Source organism: Pezoporus occidentalis, unplaced genomic scaffold (genome assembly GCF_034315485.1).
Source record: "Pezoporus occidentalis ecotype Australia unplaced genomic scaffold, CSIRO_AGI_Poc_V1 ctg313, whole genome shotgun sequence".
Taxonomy (NCBI): domain Eukaryota; kingdom Metazoa; phylum Chordata; class Aves; order Psittaciformes; family Psittacidae; genus Pezoporus; species Pezoporus occidentalis.
The window spans coordinates 34,142-52,540 of NW_026915084.1; the positions used below are offsets into that span (position 1 = coordinate 34,142).

General features: G+C 63.8%; 2 protein-coding genes across 4 annotated transcripts; both read right to left on the reverse strand.

The window, feature by feature from the left end:
* Nucleotides 1–959: 959 nt before the first annotated feature.
* On the reverse strand, nt 960–8,961 carry ANGPT4 (angiopoietin 4). Its single transcript, XM_062628287.1, has 9 exons — nt 8,605–8,961; nt 4,916–5,062; nt 4,612–4,733; nt 4,046–4,278; nt 3,718–3,833; nt 2,513–2,614; nt 2,276–2,442; nt 1,512–1,642; nt 960–1,420 (listed from the first exon to the last, which is right to left on the reverse strand). Exons 1-9 carry the CDS (start codon nt 8,929–8,931, stop codon nt 1,260–1,262), a joined length of 1,506 nt encoding a protein of 501 aa, XP_062484271.1. The 5' UTR covers nt 8,932–8,961; the 3' UTR covers nt 960–1,259.
* A 1,524-nt stretch (nt 8,962–10,485) lies between these two features.
* Nucleotides 10,486–18,017, reverse strand: RSPO4 (R-spondin 4). 3 transcript variants are annotated; one of them, XM_062628289.1, is made up of 7 exons: nt 17,820–18,017; nt 17,430–17,470; nt 14,633–14,821; nt 14,308–14,451; nt 14,028–14,213; nt 11,266–11,331; nt 10,486–10,803 (listed from the first exon to the last, which is right to left on the reverse strand). In XM_062628289.1, exons 2-7 carry the CDS (start codon nt 17,464–17,466, stop codon nt 10,622–10,624), a joined length of 804 nt encoding a protein of 267 aa, XP_062484273.1. In that variant the 5' UTR covers nt 17,467–17,470; nt 17,820–18,017; the 3' UTR covers nt 10,486–10,621. The 3 variants fall into 3 exon arrangements, with proteins under 3 accessions (XP_062484273.1, XP_062484272.1, XP_062484274.1); XM_062628288.1 differs by lacking the exon at nt 17,820–18,017 and having other exon boundaries at nt 10,488–10,803; nt 17,430–17,755; XM_062628290.1 differs by lacking the exons at nt 10,486–10,803; nt 17,820–18,017 and having other exon boundaries at nt 11,053–11,331; nt 17,430–17,755.
* Between the last annotated feature and the right edge of the window lie 382 nt (nt 18,018–18,399).

An 18,399-nucleotide genomic window follows, 5' to 3' on the forward strand; every position in this document is an offset into this window, starting at 1 on the left:
TGAGCACCTTCGGGAAGCGCCAGCCACGCCACGTGCTTTAATCACAGTTAATTAGCGAGTGCCGAGGGCAGCGTGAACGGAGCCTCCCCCCCACACACACACACACTGCCGGGTGGCACCGGTGCCAGCACCCTGCCAGCAGGACACTGCGTCCCCATGGCCCTCACCCCGCTGGGGGGTACCGGCCCTGCTCCCCGGGGTGGGGGAAATGGGGTTTGGTGGCAGCAAACTCAGCTCTGTGAGGTCTCAGCTGTCACCCGGCCAGCAAGGGGTGAAAGGGACCTGGTTTGGGGGTTGTCACCACTGCCACCAGTTCCCCAGGGCTTGGGTACCAGTGGGAAAGGTGACCTGGGGATGCAGTGGGGCACCCAAGGGTGACGATGCTGCAGGGAGCCACAATTGGCTTGGGGGGAAGGGGATCTAGTGGCAATGGGGCTGAAGGGAATGAGGACAACGGGGGGACAGGGACTGGGTGTCACCGAGAGCTGTCCTACTGCGTGCTCACCCATGCACTGAGCTGCACAGGCCTTAGGGGTCCCCTGAGGTTGCTGGGGTCCCTCTGTCCTGCCCTGCTGCTGAACAGGAGGAACGGTTCCCTGCAGAGCTCTCCCCCAGAGCCCCCTCCAGACACTTGGAAAATAAATATCTCTTAGTACAAAAATAAAAGTGGCTCCAGCCCGACCTCCACCAGCTCCCGGGGCCGCTCCTGGGGCCCTGGTGCTGCCGTATGGAGCCTGGGATGCTCCGTACCCCACTGCTCCGCCTGCTCCCCAAGGTGCCCTCAGCCCGGTTTTGCCATCTCAAGGCATCTGCGGTGAGGGGGTCTCGCTGCCTGCATCCCCATCTCCTGCCATCCCTGCCCCAGCTCAGACCCCCTGCAAGACCTCCCCAGGACCCTTCCCATCCGCTACCCACTGCGCAGCCCCATCCCAAACCGCAACCCCTCAACCCCATCCCAGGGCTCTGCCAGCCCCTGCCAACACAAGCCTCCATCATGAGGATCCTCATCCCCTCCAGCTCCCCTGATCCCGTGGGGATAAAGGAACAGTGGGAGCTTTGCAATGCCCAAAGACAGAAAAGGCAAAGCCCTGGCGTGCCTTGGAGCCTGGCTGCATGTGCAGGGGGTCCTGGTGGGCCTTGGACCCCCATCCTGGGGCAAAAACAGGAGTCCCAAGAGCACGAGAAGAGAAGGGAGGTGGGATCTGATGGTTCCTCATGAACCACCCCTTGTCCCGGTGCCCCTGCTCCAGGCTGAGGCGCTAGAAGCCGGCAGGTCGGATGAGCATGCGGGTGCCCTTCAGGGAGTAGCTGGGCCCCTGGAAGTGGTGCCAGCGGATGCCGTTGAGCTTGCGGATGTTGTGCCGTGCTGGGTAGTAGATGCCGTTCAGGTTGGAGAGCCCACAAGCATCGAACCACCAGCCTGCGAGGAGGGAGCAGGTGTGGGGGGGGTGGCATCCCATGGGGAGCACCCATAGGTGCTGCACGGGGGTGTTCCCCCCACCTCCGCTCACCTCCCGACAGCATCTGGGCGCACTTGCAGAGGCAGTTGTCGTTGTCGGCGTCGCGGGTGCTGAAGCGGGTGCCCTGCAGTGCCAACCCGCTCTGCTGCCCTGCGGTGCCGCTGTAGTCCTGCAGTGACAGCCTGCGGCACGGGTGGGCATGGGCCATCAGTGCTGGACATCGTGGGGGCCACAGAGAGCCCCTCAGCCCTGATCCGGGGGGTTGAGGGACGTGGGATGCCACCAGCAGAGGCACAGAGGGATGCAGGCAGAGATCCTGCTTGGCCTGGAGCTGATGGTTTGGGGTCCCCGAGGGTGGGGATCATGCTATGCTTGGGATTAGGACCATAGACACAGACTGGTTTGGGTTGGAAGGGACCTTAAAGCTCCTCCAGCTCCATCCAGGGACCCCTCCCACTGGAGCAGCTTGCTCCAAGCCCCTGTGTCCAACCTGGCCTTGAGCACTGCCAGGGATGGGGCAGCCACAGCTTCTCTGGGCACCCTGTGCCAGCGCCTCAGCACCCTCACAGGGAAGAGCTTCTGCCTGAGAGCTCAGCTCAACCTAAGAGGAGCCTGGGGAGAGCAGTAGGGGCAGCAGAGCAGAACCCCCAGCCCCGGGGGACGAGTTCTGCTGAGCCATAACCCCCCCCCCGTTCCCCCAGGACACCCCAGTGAAGCCCTGTGGGATCCCGCACCCCCGGGGCACCGCAGCCACCTCTCCCATGGCCGCCGCGGGGCAGCAGGGGACGGGGGGGCTGGAGCTGCCTCTCTCCTACCTGTAGAGCTGCCGCTCGCTCCCCAGCTGGAATTTCCCGTAGTGGGCATAGACCTGGCCGCCCTCCCAGTCCCGCAGCTCCACGCGCAGGGCATAGGGGCCCTGGCTCGTCAGGAGATGCACGGCCTCGTTACCCAGCCAGTACTCGCCTGCAGCATCCCCAAACCCCTGCGGGAGCAGTGGGGAGGTGAGTGCGGGGTGTCCCCGGGTCTCCCCCGCTCCCAGGGCAGGCACAGACCTGTTTGTACTCCCTCCAGCCCCGCTGGAAGCTGAGGCTGCCGTTGGCACGGAGCTGGATGACGGTCCAGCCGCCGCGGTCTGTCTCCATGTCGCAGTATGCCTGCAGCGGGGAGAGCCGGGATGGGCTGCGGAGCGGGCAGCACCAGGCATGGGTGCTGCATGGTGCTGTATGGTGCTGTATGGGTGCTGCATGGTGCTGTATGGGTGCTGCATGGTGCTGTATGGGTGCTGCATGGGTGCTGCAGGGGTGCTGCCTGGTGCTGTATGGGTGCTGCATGGTGCTGTATGGGTGCTGTATGGTGCTGTATGGGTGCTGCATGGTGCTGTATGGGTGCTGCCTGGTGCTGTATGGGTGCTGCATGAGTGCTGTATGGGTGCTGCATGGTGCTGTATGGGTGCTGTATGGTGCTGTATGGGTGCTGCATGGGTGCTGTAGGGGTGCTGCATGGTGCTGTAGGGGTGCTGCATGGTGCTGTAGGGGTGCTGCATGAGTGCTGTAGGGGTGCTGCATGGTGCTGTATGGGTGCTGTATGGTGCTGTATAGGTGCTGTAGGGGTGCTGCCTGGTGCTGTATGGGTGCTGCATGGGTGCTGTAGGGGTGCTGCATGGTGCTGTATGGTGCTGTATAGGTGCTGTATGGGTGCTGCATGGGTGCTGTAGGGGTGCTGCATGGTGCTGTATGGGTGCTGTATGGGTGCTGCATGGTGCTGTATGGTGCTGTATAGGTGCTGTATGGGTGCTGCCTGGTGCTGTATGGGTGCTGCATGGGTGCTGTACGGGTGCTGCATGGTGCTGTAGGGGTGCTGCATGGTGCTGTAGGGGTGCTGTATGGTGCTGTATGACTGCTGTATGAGTGCTGCAGATTTCTGAGGGGTCTGTGCAAGCCCTGGCTTCACCCAGCAGCTCCTCCCTTCACCCCCTCTGCAGCCTCAGCCCTTCCAGCCAGATGGGACTGGGATCATAGAAGCGTGGAATGGTTTGGGTTGAAGGGACCTTAAAGCTCCTCCAGCCCCAACCCCTGCCACGGGCAGGGACCCCTCCCACTGGAGCAGCTTGCTCCAAGCCCCTGTGTCCAAGCTGGCCTTGAGCACTGCCAGGGATGGGGCAGCCACAGCCAGGCAATCAGGATACCAGCACTGGTCTGGGGTTAGTGTGCACTGGGGTTGGCAGCACCCTGGGGATCCCTTGCCGGGCCGCACTCACCTTTTTGGGCTCGCTGAGGTTGCCGATGTGGAGGGTGTAGACGCCGCTGGCGCTGATGCCAGCCCGGTGCACCTCGGCACAGTCCTGGAATTGCTGCTCCTGCCCCGGCAGCGTGGCTGCGGCGGAGGCCCGGTGAGACAGCGGGAGCCCGGCTGCTCCCACAGCCCTGCCTGGCCCTGCTGCTCTGCCCTCGCCCTTTGGTGCTGTTTGTGACCGTGGGTTACTTCTCCTTCTTCTGCCCCATCTCCCCAGGGCCGTGCCGGGAGGATGAGGAGCTCTCCCGCTGCCTGCACCCTGCCCGCACCCTGCCCGCACGGCCCCACCTCACCTCTGCCCTGGGACACGAGGCGCACCAGGCTCTGCACGGACTCGAGGAGCTGGAGCTGCTGGCGCTGGAGCAGGCTGGTGTTGGCACTGGCGGCCAGCAGCGACTTCTCCAGCTCCTCGATGGTGCCGCTCTGCCGGCTCACCAACCGCCGCAGCTTCTCCTTCTCCGAGCGGGCCCCCACCAGCTCCTCCTGGTGCTTGGTCTCCATCTCCAGCACCCGCACCTCCAGGATGCTGGAAGGGGGAGGCAGCGGCGATGGGGAGGCTGTGAACACAGTGGCTGTGCAGCCCCAGCCCCAGCTGTGGTACCCAGGCCCGTCAGTGGGGACCCAGAGCTAGCCCATCCCCTGCAGCACCCACAAAATCATACCCCACTGTGCACCTCTAGGATACGCTTAGCAAAGGGAAACCAGTGCCCAAAGGTCTGTGCTGGGGCTGTGGGACCCCCCTCCACCATGGACCCCAGCCAGTCCCTGAGCAAGTTTAACCCTCCCCAAAGTGCATCCCTGCTCCTGGGATGGGAGACACCCGTTGGGGTCTGGGGGGGGCCCCCCCTCCAGGCCCTACTTGTTCCTGTTCTGCAGCTTGTGAATCTCGTTGGTCTGCAGCAGGAGCTGCTTCTCCAGCTTGGTGGTGGACAGCGAGTTCTCCTGCAGCTGCATCTCGATGCGCGACGTCTGGTTCAGCACCTACCCCCGGAGCATCCCTGTGAGCACCCACGGCCACACCATGCCCCTGGTGCCACCGGTGCATTGAGCCATGCCCCACCTCGGGGTGCTTTAGCAGCAGAGCCCCCGTGCTCCTTGCCACGGGCCCGGGGGGGGCTGTGGGGCCCGGGGTGGGGGGGGACACGGACAGACAGGGGTTGTACCTGGGCCTCCACGTCGGTGAGCTTGCGGCTCTGCGCGGCGCTCTGGTTGAGGAGGCTGCTGCCGATCTCCAGCATGGTGGCCGTTTGGTTCTGCACCGCTGCCTGTGCCACCTCCGGCTTCATGCCCGTCTGGATGTAGCTCTCCAGCTGCAGGGGGGGGAGCAGGAATGGGGCGGCTCATTTGGGAAGCTCCCTGGCACAGCCGCGGGCACATCCCATCCCCAGGCTCTTTGGGGCTTGTCAGAGTGAGCTGCCCATGGGCTGTGCTGCTGCGGGGGAGCCCCTTTGGGCACCACATTCCTTGGAGCTGGCACAGGGCTGTGTGTGCTGGCAAGCTGGGGAGGCTTGGAAGAGCGTGTCCAGCATCAGCATCAGCTGCCAGCCCCCCGACGCCACATTCCCATGGCCGGGAATGTGGAGGTTGAGGCCAGCAGGGGCCGGGGAAGGTGGGTGTCCATCACCCGGTGCTGCCCCGCCACAGGGAAGAGCTCAGGGCTGGGAAGAAGCCGCTGTGGACACAGCTGAGCTCCCGCTTCCTCTTTCCCAGCCCGCGGGGAGCCGCTTTTCCCAAAGGCCTTTTCTATTCCTGGCAGCCCCTCCATGAGGTTCCCATTCGGCCGCGGGGGACATGGGGCTTCGGCAGAGGCCGTGGGGAGCGGAAGGGGCTGCGCTGCCCACGCTGGGAACGCAACCCCACAGCAGGGAGATCCCGCATCCCAGCCCCGCATCCCGGCGCAGCGCAGCTCATGGGAGCCCGGGCCCGGCGGCGCTGGCAGGGTGGGATGGTGCTGCCGGGATGCTTGGCACGGGAGCGGGGCCGGCAGCGGGCCAGGGCGCAGGGCTCTGCTCTTGCACTTGTTTGCACATGATGAAATCGCAGTGAGGCCCCGGCCCCTGCTTCCCAGCCCCAGCGAGCAGCAGAGCCATCACCCCACTGCGAGCACCCATAGCGGGCAGCAGGGTCCCAGCGCTGGGCATCCCATCCAGCGCCGCCTGCCCCCCGATCCTGGGGGATCTTCCCTTGGAGGAGCCCGCTCGTGAGGAGGAAACGGGGAAAGGTCGGAGAGCCACGTCTGGAAAACATTTCCCGAGCTGAGTGATTGCTGGAGAGTTTCCCTTTAACCACGTCGTTAATCTTGTTGCTTCACAGGCTCGGGGAGGCCTTTCCTCCCCCCCATTCGCTTGGCTGCTTTTTTTTCCCCCTATTAAATAAACAGATCTCGAAGCTCCGGGGCAGAACATACCCATGGAAAAGGTCAGGCTGGCACGGGGAGGGCTGAGAAGGACACGGAGCCCCCGCTCCCGGCCCCAGCATCGGCCTGGGAGCAGCAGGGGCTGGAGAGGGGTGCAGTGACCCCGACCGTGGGTGGCACTGGGGACCCAAGTGGGGTCTGTGCAGAGCACAGGGATCTGGGATTGTCTCCCCTTCAGCCCATGGGTACCGAGGTGAGCAGGGTCCCACCAACCTCATCCCTCCCCGGGGAGGGGAGAGGTGCTGTTGGCCACCCCAAAAGCTGCTCTGAAGCAGGAGGGACCCCAGCACCCTGCTGTCCCAGTGCTGGGGACCTGTTGCCCAGGGCTGGATGGTTCTGTGCTGCCTTCTTGCAGCCCCAACCCTCCCCTGTCCCCATCTGCACTGGTATTTCCAAGCATCTCACAAGCACTGGTTGGGGGGTCCAGAGGTGGGAGAAACCCCTCAGCTGCTGCCTGTACCTCACCAGGGGGACCCCATCCTGCCCAGACGTGGTGGCCCCATCAAATGTTTGTGTCTGAACTCAAATGAATTCCTCCTGTGTCAGGAGCAGCTGATGGGACAGGGAGAAGCCGCACGTCCTCGTGTGCTGGGTGCTGGCCATGTCCCTGTCCCTCCCCAGCACTGAGGGCTGCACGTGGGGAGGATGGAGCAACATCCCAGCGCTGTGTATGGGGCTCCTGGGGGAGACAAAGGGGCCTCGGGAGCCCAGCAGCCCCCAGCACCCGGCCAGGCTCCCTGGGCCAGGGCAGAGCAGACGGGGATGCGATGTTCACAATCCATCCCCAAACCCGATACCTCCTTCGAGGCCTGGCTTGTTTGTTCAGGCCTGGAGCCCGACCAAAACAAGCTTCCCTGGGCAGCTCAAGTGGATTGGGAATGCCGAGGAGCAACAGCAAAACATCGCTGTGGGCTGCCTCCGAAAGCAGAGGGGCGTGCTGTGGGGTGCGGTGGGATAATGGGGTGGGATGAGCTGGGATAACGGGATGGGGTAACCACTGCCCAGTGCCCCGCTGCCTCGTGCTCCTTGGGGCTGCAGTGTGGGGCATCGCTGCCCACCGCTGCCCAGATGTGCAGCCCCACATCTGTTTCAGTTATGTGCACTTGTGGTGGGACCCACAGCCCCTGCCTTGTTGGGCATGCCTAGAGGTTGTGCTCACCCCAAGAGAAGCTCAGAGCTTGGGCACCCAGGGCAGGGAGGCCAAGGAGCAGGTTCCCCAAGGCAGGAACCCCGGGCACACGTACCCCAGGCTGTGCATGCACAGGAGACCCAGCAGGTCCCGCAGTGATGGAGACTCACTGCCCCCGGCTGGGTGGTGACAGGCTCTGCTGGTCCCTCTGGGGCATCCCGGCATGGCTTTCATGGATCAGCATTTTCCAGCCTTTGAGGAATTTGTCATCTAGTGTGGATGAGGGAACAGCCCTGCATGTCCCTGCTGCCCCATAGCCAGGAGAGGCTCCTGGGCCACCCTGGGACCCCACTCGGTGCATTCAGCCCAGCCCCAGTGCTGCTGCCTGGCATCATCCGGGAAATCAGGGTGCAAAGCCACCCACGTCCCACTGCATCCACTGCCAGGACAGGGATGTGGCCGTGCCGGCGATGCCATTGGCCTGGAGGGTCAGTGGTGGCTGGGACAAGCCGCGTGCCCTCATCAGGACAAGCACCCAGAGTGCTGCTGCTGTGTCCCGCGGGATGAGCCGCCGGGAGCTATTCCTGGGTCTGACGCAGGCTCCCGCAGATGGGGCTCCATCAGCGCTTGAGCTCTCCGGAAGGAAATGCCGCTTCCTGCTTCCAGTCATGGGGATGGGGAGAGCCGGGGTGGGGGCACCCCCATGGGCACCCCACTGCCCTCCACCCTGCAGCCCCCAACATGTCACAGGGCCACAGGGAGCCATGGGCCCCACTCAAAGTCTTACCAAGCGCCAGGAGCTTTTGCAAAGCCCATGAGTGGGAACATGATGGAGCTGGAGCGGTTTTGGTGGCTCCTGCCCTTAGGTCCCTCTCTCTGCTGCCTGCCAACAGCCTTCCCGAGAGCTTTCCAGCATCCTGATCCAGAACAAGGAGCGCTGATCTCCACTGTCCCTGCTCCATTGTGGTGGGACCACGAAGAGCCATGGCAGGGGTGATAGCAGGATACAGGCAAACGCCGGTGAGCTATAGCACCCAGGAGCTGCAGTACTCACACTGCAGCACCCACAACACCCACAGCACCAACATCACCCACAGCATCTGCAGCACCCACAACACCCGCAGCACCAACATCACCCACAGCACCCATCCTCCTCCAGGGAGTCCCCACCTGGTGCAAACAGGTTGCAGGGGAGATGCTGACCCGGCACAAGACCCCCACGCATCTCTGCTGGCCCAGGCAGGCGGTACGAGGATGCTGCACCCATGGGCGCTGCCGGCAGAGCCCCCCCCCGTGCCCTCACCCACCTTCAGCAGCCACTGGGTGCTGTTCTCCAGGACGCTCTCGAGGTGCCGCAGGCGCTGGGCCGCGCGGTGGCCGCCGTGCGCGGTGCCGGCCGGCGAGTCCCGCTGCAGGAGCGCGTTGGCCGGGCCGTGGGCAGCGGCTGCGGCGGCGGCCGCGCAGGGCGCGGGGTCGGTCTCGGGCAGCACGAAGGTGTAACTGCAGTGCCCGTGCTGCACCCGGTGGTAGCGCCGGCGGCTGCCCCCGTCCAGCGCCCGGCGCTGCGCTCCGGCCCCGCACAGCGCGGCCACGGCACAGGTGAGCGCCAGGAGGCCGAGGCTCAGCGCCCGCATGGTGCCGCTCGGTACCGGCTGGGAGCCGGGATGCTGCGGCCGGGGATGCCGGCGGCTGGGTCAGCGGGCTCTCGCCGCCGAGCCGGAGCAGCGCGGCAGTTTTGGCATTTCCTCCCTCGGAGCCGGCTCCGGGCTTTTATCGGCGGGGGGAGAGGGGGAAAAAAACCAACCCCGGAATGAAAACAAGAGGAAAAAAAAACGGTTTGAAAACAATTCTGTGCCTTTTTGCTCCCCCCCCGAGCCCACTGCGCGCAGATCAAGTTTCACACGTGATCGCTGCATGCCTCGCACACACACACACACACACACACACACACACACAAGCACCCATCACACACACACCCCACACACCCCCCCCGGCCGCTCTCTGCACAGCTCATTGCACCTCCCAGCCCCGGTACCCACCATCCAGCCCCGACACCGGGTGAGCCCCCCCCCAGTAGTACCCAGTGGGTCCCAGCACCCCCGGGGCACCCCGATCCCGGCAGCAAGAGCTCCCTCCCTGCATCCCGGCTATTTATAACATGGGATGGAGCCAGGCCTGGATTTGGTCACGGGATGAGCCCGTGGGGACCAGGATGGGGGCTGAGTCTCAGGCGGAGCTTGGCAGGACCCGGCCAGACCCTGCAGAGGGCTTGGGGTGCCCAGAACTCAGACTGGGGGTCCACTGGGGATCCCCTCCCAGTGCAGCTTGCAGCCTATGTGCTGGTATAGATCAATGCTGGGTCCCCCAGGAGGGGACAATGACAGAGTGGGGATGCCCGAGCACCACAGGAGGAGGTGGTTTTCTCCCAGCATTGGGGACAGACGGGTGTCCCAACACACCAGGCTGGTCACACAGCCATGGAGCTGGAGAACAGACCCTGGTCACTGCAGGATGCTGTGAGCCCAATGAGTGGGGTGCTCCAGGCTCCTCCATAGGAAATGTGAGAGCTGCCAAGGGGCCAGCGGCAGCAGTTGTGCCTTCACAGTAAGCGGATTACACTGCTGAACCCAGCCATAGCTGCGAGAGCTGATACTGTCATTTCATTAGCAACCGGCTGGATGAGCCCCTCAGTGCTTCCCGGTGGCAGAGCCGAGCCCAGGATAGCTGCAGGGAGCATTCCCGGTGAGGATCTTCCCTCTGCCTTCAGCACCGAGTGATGCTGGGGATGCTTTAACGGCTTTAAAGTCTCTCCTCAGACTCCCCCCCGTGCCTGGTGGCCAGGGCAGGGTCCTGGCGGCTCATCCCCATCCTCGTGGGGATGGCTCCTGCTGGGAATGAGGACTGCAGGCAGGCAGGGCCGTGCCGGAGGTTTTGTGCGTTTATTGGACATGAAGCGAACAGCTCCGGGGCTGGCTCGATGCTGACACCCAGTGCTCTCATCCTGAAGGGTCTGTGCGGCCCCCGCAGCCCCCATGTGCCAGTGCCAGACCTCGGGATGGGGGCTCGGACCCCGGCACACCCCCAAATGCAGCAGTGCCTGTGGGAGCAACATGAGCGAGCACTCATTGAACCTGCTGATGGACTCCCTTATGGACATTCAGCTGTGAGTTCTGCAGGTGACGTGAGCGTGGCTCAGCACCCCTGCTGATGGCTGGCATGAGGCTGCTCCCAGGGCATCCACCGGGCAATGCTGGAGGCAGCACCATTCCCTGCTCCAGTCGCTGCGGTGGCATCATATATGCCCTTGTCCTGGACCGAGCGTGGCTATGGGATCCCAAATTCCTCTGCCCACATCCAGCTGGGGAGAGAAGTTCTTCCAGCCCTTCTGTAAGCCTGACGATGGCAGGATATGGTCCATGGTTGTGCTGTGGGGGGGGATGCTGAGCACTGGGCTGGTCTCCAGAGGGGTCCCATCCTTGGCGTCCCACTGTCCTCTGTGCCACTAGCTGAGGATGGGAGGACTTGTATGGCACCAGAGCATCCCTGTGCAATCGGGACCCCGTGGGAGCAGAGCATCTCCCAGCCCTGAGGGGTGATCCGCAGGCAGACACCATCTTCACCAGCAGGGTCCAACCCCATCCCAGCCGTCTGGAGCACGGGAAGGGACGGCGCAGGCCGGGGGAGAGGGAAAACCAGCGAAGTGAAGGAGCCACCCCCCTCCCCAAGCCCCAGGGCATTGCTTTGGACGCTGCAAATTAGATTTTCTGAAAAGGAAATGTTTTACAGGCCATAAATTGTGTCAAAAGAAAAGGGGGGGGGAGAGAAAACGTTGTGCAATTGTGTTGTGGATGGAAAACTGGGGTGATGCGGCTGGGGCAGCGCGGTGGGAGCCCTGGCCAGGGGCTCCGAGAGCTCCCACCCTGCTCCCACCGCGCCGCCCCAGCTCCAGTGCTGGAGCCGCTAAGTACCCGCCTCTGGTTCTGTCTTCGGCTTCTTCTGCCTCTTCTTGCCTTTAGTTTTGGGTTCGGTTTTCTCTGGAACGGGAAAGAGGAGAAAAGGAGGGATCGCTCGTCAGGACCGAGCCCCATCCATGGGGTGCACACCCCGCATCCTCCCTCCGGTGTGAGGCAGGACCCTCTTCCCAATCTGGGGGACCCCAAAGCCCTCTCCAGGTCACCAAACAGCAGCATGGGGAGGTCTGAGTGCTGGCAGCATGGGCAGAGGGACACCAGTGCATTGCCCCCCAGTTTCCACGGCCAGATCCTAAATTCTGGTACCCCAAAATCTCCAGGAATGGGTTGGGAGATGCTCGGCCAACCTAGGGGCACGCCTGAGGTACCCCAACTTCCCTCTGAGCAAGGACTGGGGATGCTGGAGCACAACTATGGCTGCATCAGCGCTCCAAAGCTGTGCCACAGCTCTCCCATCCCTGTGTGGATGCTCCTTGACCAGGCACCAGTGGAGCTTGGCTGCATCCTGCTGTCAGCCTGCAGGGACTCAGCACTGGTGGTCCCCAGATCTTGCACACGCCAAGGGACTCCCCAAAGCACTGGTTGAGGTGTTGGTGCTGAGACACCAAAGCAAACAGGGATGCAGGAGAAGATCTGCTGTGCCATGTGTTCCAATGGGAAGGGGAACCTCTACTTGGGAGCAGAATGGCTGCCCCAAAACGGGGAAGCTTCACTTCTTCTGCCACCCATGCGCTCTCCTGACTTAAAGGTGGGCAATAAGAGGGGTCTGGTGCCCCTCTCCCCACACATCCCCTGTGTGAGGGGCACGGGGCCGGTGAGCGGCCGGTCCTTTCCGATGGCTCCGTCTCCTTTCCCTGCCCATCTCTGTTTTCCAGCTCCGCTCTCCCAGGCAGCTGCCACCCACCGAGGCGAGGGCACAGCACGAACGCCGAGCGCAGCAGACACACAGGACAGATTTACAGCAGCGCGAGGGGTTTGTGCCTCGGCCAAGCGCGGATGCTTCCCCCTTCCAGCTGCCTGCGGACGGCTTAGAAGTGGTGGCACAAATCTCTCCTCACACGCTCGGGCCCCGCTGCTGCCTTCCCCTGCTCGCCCAGGCTGGGGGTGTCTCGGCTGCATCCAGTGAACTCATTGTCCTCCTCCAGCATCTGGATCCCATAACCCAGCACTTGGCTGGGCGGGCAGGAGCCTGGGAGCCAGGGCAGGGGACACTGAGCAGCCGGCCTGGTGATGATGGGCACTGAGGGCTGCCCTCTCCTGCCTCCTGGCTGGGGTAGTGGGGCTGCTTGTGAGGCACTGATGGGTTCCCCTCTGCCTTCCCGGGGGTAGATCTAATCCCAGGTAGCACCCTTGAGGAGCCCTGATGCTCCCCGAGCTCATCAGCTCAGGGACAAGAGCCCAAGCGCTTTTCCAGGGTGCTGTTGCCTTCTCAGTCACCTCCCAATCCAAGGCACCTCTGGAGCACTGGAATGGCATTCCCTGCTTCCAGGACAAGGCTTGGGGCTGCAGACACCCGGCACCCCGCTGCGGGACACTGTGCTCCGGAACAGCCAGTCCTGGCACACCATAACGGCTGCATCAAACTGTCACCAGCTCGCTGGGTCCAGAGACGGAGCAGCCCAGCGGGGATGGGAACGTCCCCCAAATCGATGCCACCTGGCACCCCAAGGCCGCGAGCCAGGGCCCGGCTGGGGAAGGAAATCGGCTCCTCTGTGCTGTCAGCAGTAAAACCTGATTTACGATTGATAGCGCTGGGACAAAGCTGCTCTTCTGGCTCCACGGCCCCAGCCTCAGCACGCACGTCCCATCACTGCCCCCATTGCTCCATCCTCGGGCTGGTCCCTTCCTTGGGGTACCGCGGCGCTGCCACGCTGGCGGTGCTGGCCGGCACGTCCGCCGGCACAGCGCGAGCCCGCGCCTCGGGCCCGCCAAGCGCCGCGGCTCAGATCTGCTGCCAGGCCCGGCACATCCGTATCCCATTGCAATCCCCCCCCTTCTGCCAGTTGTGAAGGGGAGATTTATTAGAACGGCTTCGGTCCAGCCGGTTGCATCCAAAAATGACATCAGCCGCCTCCTTGTTCCCAGCGCCAGCCACGTGCCCGCACGGCCCCGGCAACCAGGGACGGGACATGGGAGACGTGGTGGGAAGCCCTGAGCCAGGGAGCTCAGTGCCGAGGAGCCCCCAGCCCATGGGACGTGGTGCTGCCACAGTGCGAGAAGGCACAAGAGCAGGGGCCAACATCTGGCTGGGTTATCCATGGAGAAGAGCTCTGTTCTGGGATATCACCCAAGGCTTCGGCCATCAGAAGCGCCCTGGGTGATGCCTTCGAGCTCTGTGAGTGTTTCTGGGGCTCAGTGGGTATCGAAGGAACCTTTCCTGCTGTTCTCAACCCTCCTTATTCACAACTGTGCTGCAGAAAGCTCTGGCCGTGCTTTCCTCTCCCTTGCCAGCCTCATTCCATCACAGAGGCTCCCACCAGCGGCCAGCCCAGCCCAGCAGCGGATGCAGACACCGGCCGGTGCCAGGAGCTGCCGCAGGGGTACCCCAGCCCCTCGGCCAGGACCAGCACCAGCACCGGGGCTGCACAGCACATGTGCCTGTAACTCCAGTTACAGCCACCGGCCGCAGGATGCCGGGGGTGACAGCCGGGCTGTGGGACAGATGCTATGGGCCGGGCTGTGGGGCAGGCTGTAGGGCTGGCTATGGGGCGGGCTGTAGGGCAGGCTATGGGGCGGGCTGCCCGCGATGCGATGCTCACCTCCTGGGCAGTGCTTCCTCATGCGGCACTTCCGCGTCTCCAGCAGCGCGGGGCAGGCGGCTCCTTCCTCCCGGGCGGCCCCCGACACCTCCCGGACCCGCGTCTCCACGCCCCACTTGCAGCCGCAGGTCCGGCTCTCGTGGGTGCAGGGGCTCCACTCGCTCCAGGGGCCCGGCTCGCACGTTTCTGCGGGGGACAGGGGCTCAGAGCGGGGCCGGTGACCGCGCAGCACCGGGCATCACCCCAGGGACCACGGGGATGGGGTGCGGGTGCTCCTTACCTTGGCACTCGCGGGTGCCGGGCTGCACCGCGGTGCTGGGGGGGCACTGCCGAAAGCACTGGCCCTTGTGCAGGTAGAACTTGTCTTTGCACTTCATGCAGAAGTCTCTGCTGAAGCAGCTCTCGCAGCTCGGAGACCTGCACTCTGTGAGGAGGAGGGATGCTCAGCCGGGAGAGCCCGGAGCCCCGGTGCCCACCAGGAACCCAGAGCCCTTTGGCAACCTGTGGGGTCTGGGATGGGGAAAGGGGAGGGAGCCCCATGGCCACCGGCTCTGTGCCACCATCCATCACCCCTCCCGGGGCACTGGGAGGACCCCGGGACCTACTCGTGCATCTGTTGACCTCCAGTCCCCGCACGCCGAAGTAGCCGGGGGGGCAGGTGTGGACGCACATCCCGAACTGGCGGATGCCGTCCCTCCAGATGAGCAGGAAGAGCCGGTGGTGGCAGGTGATGCAGCCGTTGTCCTCGGAGCACAGCACGCAGCCCGTGCAGTTCTCCAGCAGGCCGGCGCTCGCTGCGGGGACACACACACACATGGCATGGCCAAGGTGCCAGGGAGGGTCCCAGCCCCATGCCATCCCCATGGGGGTGACAGCACTGTCCTGAGCCCCTGCAAACACCTCCCCAAATCCCTGCTGTTTGCCTGTCTGCCAGCATGGGAATGCGCAAATCCATTGCTCCCCACTACTTGGGCATCACCCCCTCCGACACCCCAATATCCAGGGCTGAGTGTTCACCCACTCCCAGGCTAAGCCCTGCAGCACCAGCCATCCCCAGCCCGTGAGAAGCATCCTAATGGGAGCTAAACAACAGCTCTGGCAGTAGAAACATGCTCTGACCTGGATTAATTGGTTGATGCCTGTTAAGTGTCAGGGGACAAAGGGATTTTGGAAACACTCAAGAGGAGCCGAGATAAGGATCTGTCTGGTTGCTAAAGAGCCTCTGCCGCCTCCTTGGCTGCCTCTGCCGTGCTCCTGACCTGCGTGAGGGCAGCAGGCCCCACGGTGGGCTCTGCTCCCAGCGAGGACGGGTGCCAGGCCCCCCCCTCAAGCCCGCAGCCCCAGCAGAGCCCATGGAGCTCCGGCCAACAGCTCCTCCTGGATCCCAGTACCGGGGAAATGCGGCCCGGGGAGATGCTCCCGGCATGGATCCAGGTTGCAACTGGGGGCTACTAGCACCCGGGCTCTCTTTGCACCCCCAGGCTGGCTGGGCATCTCTGTGAGAGGCCTGCAAGCTCCTGCACGGGCGGCTGACATCTCTGCTGTGTTGGGAAGGGTTTGCTTGGCTCCAGCACCTTGAGGTCCTCTGGATGCTCCCGAGCAAAGGCTCCTGTTGCACAGCAGTAACAGAGCCAGTGCCAGACTCCATCTGCCAGCACATCTTGGAGCATCAAAATGTTTTTTTGCGCTTGGTAAAGGTCTAAGGAGGTGTCTGCCCTGGGCAGAGCAGAGCCCAGAGCCTGCAGCTGGGACAGACAAGGGCTGATGCGGATCCCTGGATCCAAGCTCTAGAAGGGACCTGCCCTGGATAACTCTGAGCCAAAGGAGCCAGACATGAACTTCACCCCCGGGAGCGCTGCCCAGCACTGCTCCTCTCTGACCCCAGGAGCTGACAGCAGCAGGAGCCCCATGGCTGCGGTGCCAGGGCAGAGGTGGGTGCTGGGGAAGCCAGGAAAGATGCTGGGAGCTGCCTCAATGTCCCTGGCGCAAGCCCCTGGTGCAGTGGTGCCGTGTACCGGGCCCCAGTGAGGCTCATCCCTGTTCCCTCCCCGCGGCACAGGGGCCTGGACAGTGGCAGCGGCCACGAGGCTTCGTTAGTGCCGTGGCTGCTGGGAGCGCGCTAACGAAGCACCTTGGATCCATTAAGTTGTTATGGTCTCCGTTTCATATTTACCAAACGCTGACAACATTTGTGTTCCTGGCTGCAGCCGGAGCCGCTTCCCTGGAGACTTCCCAGGGATTTACGAGCTTCTTTCCCTTCCCTTGCTCTTTCTGAGGACTTTTTCTTTGCCGCTCTCTTTCCAGCCCCCATGTGGGGCAGGGGATGTGGGAGCCCTCCCAGGCTTTAGAAATAGCCCCGGGGTGCAGAGCTTGGGAAGGGCTGGCCAGACAGATCCTGCTCCTTGGCACCATGAGCATCACAGCTACCGGCATGGCACGTGCCACTGTGCCGGGAGCGACACCAGGGAGCTGCTGGATGGCTCTACCGTATAATGGGATGTGCCACGCACCAAAAACAGGACTAGGGAAATTAGGGTTACCGCTGCCCATCAGTGCCTGCAGAGCCAGTGTGCCAGACATGAGGGACATCACCCATCAGTGCCCAGCTCTGCTGCCATGGGCTCTGTTGGCACTGCTTGGACCACCCCTCCAGGGCAGCAGAGCTCATGGAGGCAGCTCCTGATTGCAGTGGGGTAGTTGTGGAGTGCAGCAGCACCCCTCAGACCTTCCAGACCCTACAGACTGTGCCAGCCCTTCTGCATTGCTTATAGCAGGAGATAGAATGTGTGTTTGAGGTGCAGAGCCATGGGCAGACCCCTGGGTGCTGCCAGGACCTGAGTCTCCCGTGCATCCCATAGCATGAGGCTGCTCAGCATCCTGAGCTCCTCTCAGTGCCAGTCAAGCCTCAGCCACTGCCAAGGAGACACGAGCCAGTGCCCAAAGGAGGGTGCGTGTGCCTTGGCACAGCCCTAGCACCAAGCAGCAGTTCGGCTGGTGCAGGGGACAGGCAGTGCCTGCAGCGGCTCTCAGCATCCCCCTAAGAGATTTTACTCCCAATGCTTTAAGCAGAGAAATACCAGAAAATCACCCAGTTCTGCTCTATCCCACCTGGGGCTTGCACAAGCAGCCCCTGTGCCAGTTTCCCCTCTCCCTTGCCCCGAGGGCAGGGCTGGCAATGCCATGGGACAGCACTTCGCCTTCTCCACATGTCTCTGCACCAGCCCCGTGCCATGCACCGGGAGGGGAAGCAGCCGGTGTCCAACGGGCCCCGAGGGGTTGGGTTGGGGAATGCAGATTCCCGGCTCCTTCCAGCTTCACACCTCCAGCACCGGCAGAGGAGGTCACTGCCCCCATTGGCCCCATGTACCTGAGCGGGACGATCCGGCCGCGCACGCACCGTACCTTGCTTCTTCCATCGGTTCTGCGTGAGCATTTCCATGGAGCTGATGAATAACAGCAACATGAATATTATCCACTGCATCTGGGCAGGAGGCGGTTCGGGCAGGGAAGGAATCAAAGCATCCAAGCGGCTGCGGGCTCGTCGCCTCCCTCCGGAGCCAGCCGAGGGGCGCTGGGAAGGAGGGAGCAGAGCGGCTCCGGGCTCACTCCATCCCACCGCGGGGCTGCCGCGCTTTAAGGGAGCGGGAGCCGGGTGGGCAGGGGCTCATGGCGGTGGGACAGCGCCGGCCGCTCCGGGGAGCTCTGCCTTTATACCCGCTGCCAGCCCCCCCTTCTCTATAATAACACCAAGACCCCCCCCTCCAGCAGCGACAGAGCCGCCTGCGGGCGAACCGGCTGCAGAGCCCGCGGCCGGGACCCGTCCCGCTGCCCCACCGCGCTCCGACTGTGCCGCTGCCATCCCAGAGCCAGACCCACGCCGGACCCCTGTGATTTGGGGGGGGCGGAGCCAGGCTGTGACGCTGTCTGAGACAGCCCCCCCTCTTCCCCGGGCTGCTGAGCCTGGCCGGGAGCCGTGGTGGGGTCCGGCTCCTCCGGCTCTGGATCTGCTCTTTGCTGTCCCAGGGCTGCAGCTGACTCTGATTTATCCGAGTCAAGAACTCACTTCCCTCTCAGCTGCTGGAGATGAGCTGAGCCCAGCTGGGCTGAGTGGAGCTGAGCCCGGCTGAGCCACGCTAAGCCGAGCTGCACTGAGCCAAACTGAGCCGTTCTCAGCCCCCCCTCGTCCTTGCCCCATTCAGTGCTCCCCAAAACGCACCCCAGGGAGCTCTCAGTTTGCCCACGGGCTGCAGGACAGGAGGGGAAGGGGGCTCGTCTGCAGCGCCTTGGTCACCAGGTGAGCCCTGGGTGCCCGTCCTGGCAGCTCCATGTGCTCATCCCACCGTGCCGGCATGTGCCAGCCCCAGCGGCCGTG